This window comes from Cynocephalus volans, chromosome 1 (assembly GCF_027409185.1).
Source record: "Cynocephalus volans isolate mCynVol1 chromosome 1, mCynVol1.pri, whole genome shotgun sequence".
In the NCBI taxonomy this organism is placed as follows: Eukaryota; Metazoa; Chordata; class Mammalia; order Dermoptera; family Cynocephalidae; genus Cynocephalus; species Cynocephalus volans.
The window spans coordinates 249,876,710-249,884,635 of NC_084460.1; the positions used below are offsets into that span (position 1 = coordinate 249,876,710).

Genomic DNA, 7,926 nt, shown 5'->3' on the forward strand with positions numbered 1-7,926 from the left:
ATAAATAAACTGCAGCCCAGAAAAGTTAAATAACTTGTCCAAAGTTAAAAAAATTACCAGAGCTTTATCTAGAATCTAGCTGTCTCAACCCACAGAATATCCTATCAGCACAGAAAAAGTTTAGAAAATAAGTATAAAGTTTAGAGGTTGTATGCCTACAAAAAAAGCACAACTAGGGTATTTTATAACCTTATATATTTTGCATCTTTATATATTCTAATGAACAAAAGTTCTGGAATCTGAAATAATGACTGGCAGCTTGACCCTGTCAGTGCCTGGCTAGCGAATTATCAAATAACCCTAATCAAAAAGTATAAGAACTTTCAACACTGACACACTTTCATCTTAGCCTCCTCATTTTTAACATATCAGATGTAGCTAGCTAAATATGTTCATTTCTTTGTAAGTATACAACCAACAGATTAAGGACCCTAACTTGATTTATACATATACTGCACCATGCTGCTTCTCCAAGTTTATTTTTGTAAAGAATCTTCCTAAGTTAATCATAATATAATAAAACATGCATGCATATGTTAGCATGTGTACAGGAAAGGGTATAAGAATATACAGCTTATTTTTTAAAGTGGGAGATGGTCAAACAGTACAATTTTGAAGTCAAACATTTCTGTAATGTTTCAGTTTTTGACAATAAACATGTATTCCTATTTTAAATCATTAAAAATTCTAGTATTTAAGTTATTTAATAATTCTACAGAGGAAACACAAAAATAGACCATCTACAATTGCCACTTAAGTAACTAAAAATAATTGTTTTTCCTAAGTATTTTTCAGTGCTCTTTATTACCTCAGCCCACAATCCAGCATAAAAAGAAAAAAGGATTATCAAGTCTTCATTTTTACAAGCAGCTTTCTTGAAAAATACATCTATAAGCAGACACAACAGGATTTGTTTAAATAAATTATTTAAATTCAGCTTTATTGAGGATGTTTTCTTCTTAACATGCTTAAGATCTCAATAATGAAACCCCAATGGGAGGAAAAAAATATTTATACTAATAATACTTATATAGAATAGAATTCTACAGTATAGAATTTGCCATAATCCATTCTTTGGAACATGATTCTGTTCCTGATTGACCAACAGAGAAAATACCACACTAAATGAAGACAAACCCAATACTGAAAGGGAAGACTAAAGCCACTTCCCCTCCCTTACCCTGCACTGCTCCCTTCACAAACATCTTTTTTTTTCCCCACTAGATAAGCAGATACAAGCTAAGACTCTAATTTTACACTGCTGTTCCTGTTAATTTTTTCCTCAAGAAATAAATTTTTCCAAAATCATGGGGAAAAAACCATGAGAAAAAAAGAAAAAATACTCTCATTAAAAAAAAACGGAAAAGTGTTGAAACCCCAAAAATAGTACATTAAAAAAACAGTCTGCAATAGTTGAGTGGATCTTCTCCTTTTTTGTCCTTTAGAGATGAGGCAATAATTTAACAAGAAGAAAAATATACAAGTATTAACTGTGACATCTTTTTCATACACAGATCAATCTCATGTTGGTGAAAGTATAGGAAAAGGAAAGAATAAAACACCAAAAATAAATATTTTTATTTTTAAAAATAATTTATTTATTTATTTTTTACATTCTAAGATGTTGTTGTGGAGCAGTTGGAGAGGAGGGGAAGAGGGGAAAGGGGAGCAGGGAAGGGTGGGAGGAGGAGGAAGGAGGGAAGGTGGGGCATGGTGGAAGTCGGGTAGCATCCCCGTCAATCCAGCAGGGAAGACCAAGGGGCTTCTGGCAGAGGTTCCCTTGCAGCTGAGCTGGATGTGGACTTTGAGGTGGAGGAAGCGAGTGGCTGAGGACCTTGGCCCTCCCCCCACCCCAGCTTGGGAGCCTGGGGGGCTTCCAGTCCTTCTAGGTTTTATAGGTGTTCTCTGGTGGGGTTAGACCTTTACTGGTTAATATCAGAATTTTGCCTCTAATCTGTGGGTTTTTTGTTTTTTCTTTCAGTTCTCTGTTGGATTATTCACTATTCTCACCACCTAAACTCTGCACTGGAACTACTTTGTTGTCCTTTGGTTACTTATAAAATGGGGGAATTTCCTGCTGGAACCAGCACTTGAGCCCTATGGTTGAGCTAAATTGCTGTTTTGCTGCTGTTTCTCTGGGGTAGGTTTTTGTGCAGCTCACGTTTTGTTGACCTTGTAAGAACTTCTGGGCCTTGTGAGGTCTGGTACACCTGGATTGCATGGAAACTCTGGTCTGGGCCTGAGTCTTTTCAGCAAACTGCACACCCTACAAGTTCTATTCTCCTGACCAGTCTCCAATGAGTGCTCCTGTACTAACTGGAGGGCAGATCAGCTGTCCATGCTGTGACCCAATGTTCCCCCAGTAGGCCCATCTCCCCCACTCCCCTGTACTCCAAACATTTCCCATGGGACAAGCCATGGCACTGGTCCTTCGCTATGACTCACTGGCCTCTAAGTGGCTCCTTTTTTAATGTTCTGTGGCCCCTTGCTCCTATGTTGGTCCATGGGAACCCTGTTAGTGGTCTTGCTGGCCACCTCTTCTCCCCTGCAGCCACCAAGTAACTTCAGATAAAGGGTACAACAATGGCTTTTGCCAGCTCTTATTCCTTGAGCTCACCAGGGCCGGCTGTGAAGTGGTCGGGGCCTGAACAGTCAGAGCAGTCCTTCCTTTCTCTCATCATGGCTTCTCCTGTCTTCATGAACTCCGTAGGTCCCTCCTCCTCTTCCCCTGAGCTGTAGCGGCCACAGCTTGGCAGTCATTGCTTTTTAATAGTTGTAAATTGGTTGACAGTGGGAGAGGGTGATGCTGGGGACTGTCTATTCCGCTTTCTTGATTGTAAGTCCAAGAAATATTTTTAAACTCAGCAAAATGTTTCCTTTGGGAATTTAGGGTTTTGTTTTGCTAAACACCAGTAAAATTTCATAAGAATAAATGTTGCCCAAAAAAGTTGCTCAGACTCCTAAGTAAATACTGCCTTTCATTCACAGAAGTGTTAAAACATGATAATACGTGAATATAGTTTATCTTCACAAACAATCCTATGATGTAGGAAGAGCAGGCATTAGCATTCCTATATTACAGAAAACTAAACTGAGCTCAGTTACTGTTAAAAATGGCCATAACTTCTATCCTACTACTTCGCAATGAACTTATAAAGATAACATAATACGAACTTTATTGTGTTCTTATTAAGAATCTATTCCTTATAAAGGAATAGACTTTAGTGTTCCTTTTACAGGTCATTTCCCCCGTTTTACAGATGAGAAAAACTGAAGTTCAGGGAAGTCAAATCACCTATTCAATGTTACAGAACTCTCAGTGACCAAATAAAAATTGGAATGCAAGTCTCCTAACTTCTAGCCCAGTGCTCTTAATTCTACCACCACATTACCTGTCATACTATAGTAACAGATATAAAAGTAGCTAAAGGAGCTGGCCAGTTAGCTTAGTTGGTTAGAGCAGTGTGTTGTAACACCAAGGTCAAGGGTTTGGATTCCTGTAACAGCCAGCTGCCCTTCCCCCACCCCCCAAAAAGTAGCTAAAAAATGTTTAAAAATCACTACATAAGTAAGTGGTACTATTAAGTAAGGAAAGTAGAAGACATACATTTTTAGTAAAAATAAAAATATTAAGGAATGAAGGAACAAATAAATTTAAATGTAAAACTACCCATCACTTTCACATCTTTTCCCTAAAAATCTCCCTTTATGTGTTCTTACATCCTCAATTAAACAACCCTAAAATTCCCATAAGTTGTAAAAATTAAGATCTCAAAATTTTTTTGGCTAACGAAATTTTTTTTTCAAAAAGCCAAAACATTTTTCAGTATCTATGTTATACTCCCCTAATAAGCATTAAAGCATATTAACTGATTATAGTAACTTATTTACTTAGTTCACTAAAGTGATCATTGTGCATGCTCACTAAAATATCATTTCCATTGTATACTTCTAATTGAAATAGAGCAGAGTAGTCAGATCTAGTAGACAATCTAATGCTCACATGCATTAATAAAAATGTCATAAATGTTTGGCAGACATGTATTATGAGGTGTAAGGTTTTTTGAGGACTATGAGAGATAGAGGTTGAAAAAATTAAGTGGTTTATACTGCAGTGAGAATGCAGACAGCTGAACCTTATAAACACATGGTGAACAGATCTTACTCATTTCTTCGGCAAGATATTTGAACAAATGTTTTAATCCCTAGCCAGCTGCAAAAGATATGCTAGTCTTACAGACAATTCTATAGGATGAAAGATCCAAAATCTATCTTATGGGCTCATATGCAAAATTACACAAGGGGATCAAACCAAAAGCTATTATTATTAAAACGAGCAACACCCCCCCACACACACACGTTTTATTATATATATTTCATTCACTTCAACAGGGCCTTGCCAAAAGCCTCATGTACCATGTAAGATTCTAAACACCAGTATTTCAAAACAAATTACACTGTCCCTGCCCAGAGGAAACTCAAAGTCAGGCAAGGCAGGCAAAATATTTCTCAAGAAACCATAATCATATGGCAAATACTGAAATATAACATTTCCATAACTCAAAATATTTCACACTTGGATATAATGATCACGGTCAACTCTTTAAATTTCACTAGTTCAATAAAAGAGCCTGAAGGTTCTCAAAACAGGAAGTGAAAAAAATAGTGCTTTTGAGAAAAGGCAGTCCACTGGAATTATAGAGTTCAAATGCTTAGTTAGAATTTAGTTTAATATGAAGGTGGAATATTAAAGTTTGACTTCATTTGTACTATAGCAAATTCTTTAAAAAAGGTATTTTGCCCAAACACTCAAATCACTTTTGATGTTACTCTCACTTCCTCTTCTGTAAACCATTGTAACCATTTCCTTTAACCACAATACCACAGGTCTAGTAACTTTTAGTAATGTTTGACTTGCTCGTTTTTTGGACAAAGTTCATTGGTTTCTAGAAACAGCATAATCTCACCAAAAAGTTCAGGTCAATACAACCTATTTAAAATTAAATTAACGCTAATCTACATAAATTTATAACCAAGGCTCCTTGGTAAATGCTGAGGGCTTCTTTGTAATGACACTAAACTCCTTCCACATAAAATGTAACAAACTGCATAGGCATGTTCCTGTTACTCTCCAGATTGCATTGGGTTTAGTTAGAGTCAATCAATGCTTGCAATCAGATAAACAATAGAGGAAGAACGTAACTATCCTTATCCAAAATTTATCATTATTAAACAAGGACAGTCTTCTCCCTTCGCATTACAGTGTCTACATCAAATTGTTGAAATAAATCAATTTTATACTCGAACACCTTGATAAAAATTTCAACAACAGCAACAACAACAAAATCTCTTCGGCAGTCCTAATTTACAACCTACAATCTATTGCCATGATTAAACTAAAAGGTAGTTTAAGTCATGATATATTAAAAAGCCAACAAAAACAACTATGAAAATATGACCGACTGGAAACGCAAATGGTCTAGTTTGTACTAGATCTTTTTAACTTTCTTTAATGTTCTCTTTACCGAATTCTTTAAAACTTACCAACCTTGTCTTAATAGGAAGGGGATTTTGGTTTCCTCCTAAAAGAATGTAATATTTGGTCTCTCTTTGCACCTACTTTTCTTAACTCCAATTCAGCCTTCCACTCCTTAATCTGCTGAAGACATGTAAAGATTTTCAATGGGCCTATTAGCAATAGCAACTCAAATGATTAGACTATGCTATAGATCGGCAGTAATAGCAACATATTTACAGTTTTTATTTTGTACAGACACCGAACTTTTAAAAAATGGTGTTTTGGTACTTTCTTACAGTGTTCGAAAAACTAAGATGAGGAGGAGTAAACAGGGAAGAGAGAGAAGGTTGTTATTCCTGTTCTAGTGACTCACAGCCTAGAAGTATTTCAGGAGAAAATTGGTTCCACCCTCACTTCCCCCTCCTCTCCACCTTCAAAATGATTATCAACACGCTCTCAAATAGCTTTTATTTAGCAATCTACAATTACGTGCCAAAGTGGAGGGGATACAGGGTCCATCCAATTAGGCATTCCTTTCCAACATTCCCACACTTCCAAACCAAAAAAATCCCTGTTCGCTGCTGCCGTCTCCTCCAGAGTCCTATTCAGCCTCAGTTCTGGAACACCCAAGTTTTCCCATCACCCCTAGAATTTCGCCCACCCACCGCCCTCGCTTCCTGTGGACCCCGTCCCGGAAACGGGGGTACCGGGGAGGCGGCGGCAGCGGCGCCCCTCACCCGGTGCCGGATCCCGCTGCTGGGCGCGGGGAAATGGCTTCTCTCTGCCTCGGGCCGGTCGGCCGGCGAACCACCGGGAAAGGCGCCCGGGATTCTGCATCAGGCCGCGGCGCATCGCGGCGACCCCGGGCCGGGCCTGACGCGGCGATGCCGAGATTGCTGCCCTCGGCGCCGCCCGCCGCCCCCACCCTCCGGGCCTCCCCTGCCCTCCATCCGTCCGGGGCCCGCCCGCCCCGCCGCGGCCTCGCCGGCCCGTGCGCACCTTCTTGATGTTGTAGAGGCGGGTGAGCATGCCGACGCCCCGGTCGTTGAGGATGGTGAGCTTCTCCGCCAGCTTCTGCTGACTGGGCTGCAGCACGGAGCGCGACATGGTGGGGGTGCCGCCGCCGCCGCCGCCGCCGGCCGCCTCGCGCCCAGTCACCAGCCCGCGGCCTCCACAGCAACCTCTCTCGAGCCTCCTCCCCTCCCGCCCGCGACCTCCGCCTCAGGGGAGTGCGCCCATAGCCCTCGCGCCCCAATCCCGCGCCGGTGACAGAGCGAGCTGCGGCGGACGCCTCGGGGCCCCTTCCCCCGCAGCAGCCCGCGCCCCAGCAGCCTTCTGCTTTCCGCCCGCCGCCCTTCCGCCCCCACCCCCGGCGCTCTCCGCCCCAGCCCCCACCGAGCCGCCTTCCCCGGCTCCTCCACTAGGTGTGGCGGCAGCGGCGACGGCGTCTCTGGCGGCTGAGAACGAGGCCGCTTCCCGCAGCCCCGGACCAGCGCTCGGTCACCTGATCGGCGGCGCCGGCGCCCCCGCGAGGCCGGACGGAGAACTGCGGCCTGCGGGCCCTCGCCCGCCCCGCCCGCCCTCTGTGCCGCCGCCGCCGCTGGGGACCTGGATCTCACCCTGGCGGCCCACGGAGCCTGATCCCGGGTTAGGAGCCCTAAGCGGGGACGGAGTGGGGTCGCGTTCTCTGCTCGTCCCACTTGGCCCCACATCTCTGTCTTTCAAGTTCCCAAAAGTTGCTTTTTCGCACCGCCCCCCTAAAGAAACTAGCAGAAACCCCGGGGGAGGGTGTTTTTCAGGCGAGTGTCGCCTAAGAGTGGGCTGGTGGCTCCGAGCGCTTTTTCCTCCCACTGCTTGACAGACGCTCCCCGCAGAACACAGCAGATGTTGTGCTCAGCAAGGCGCGCGTCGCTCTCCCAACCTCCCCACCCCATCTTCGCTCCCCCGCCTCCAGCCAGTTTGTGAGAGGAGGTCGGAAGTGAGGGTCATTCAAGTTCCTGAGATAATCCGAATCTGGAATTTGTCGAGGAGGAGCACCCATCCGGACGAGACACTAATAGGCCCTGGCATGTGGGAGGCAAAAAATAACGTTTGTTCAATGAATGAAGAACCCTCCTTTCTTTTTTCCCCCAGCCTCCACCCCTTCTTGGAAACATTCTACTTTTCCATCTCATTTTTTTTTTTTTTTTTTTTCCTGATCAATTTCTTCTCAGCTACACTCCAGGGCTACTCCCTCTGGTCAAATATATTAGACGTGGTTCCAAAAGTGAGCACATGAAGAATTTATGTAATTGCCTGGGTGAGACATTCCAGCTAACAGGATTTAGGCCACTTTAATATTTTTGGCTTTACCTTCTTACAATGTGTTATTCTTTTATATTACATTCATTAATTTTAAGTCATTGACA

At 42.8% G+C, this 7,926-nt stretch overlaps 1 protein-coding gene across 2 annotated transcripts in view; it reads right to left on the reverse strand.

The window, feature by feature from the left end:
- The window catches only part of NCKAP1 (NCK associated protein 1), a 95,832-nt gene extending 88,972 nt beyond the window's left edge, over positions 1 to 6,860 (reverse strand). For both annotated transcript variants that reach the window (XM_063099033.1, XM_063099023.1), the window contains exon 1: positions 6,518 to 6,860. In XM_063099033.1, coding sequence (XP_062955103.1) covers positions 6,518 to 6,625 — 108 coding nt within the window. In that variant the 5' untranslated portion in view covers positions 6,626 to 6,860. The remainder of the gene's footprint in view (positions 1 to 6,517) is intronic.
- Between the last annotated feature and the right edge of the window lie 1,066 nt (positions 6,861 to 7,926).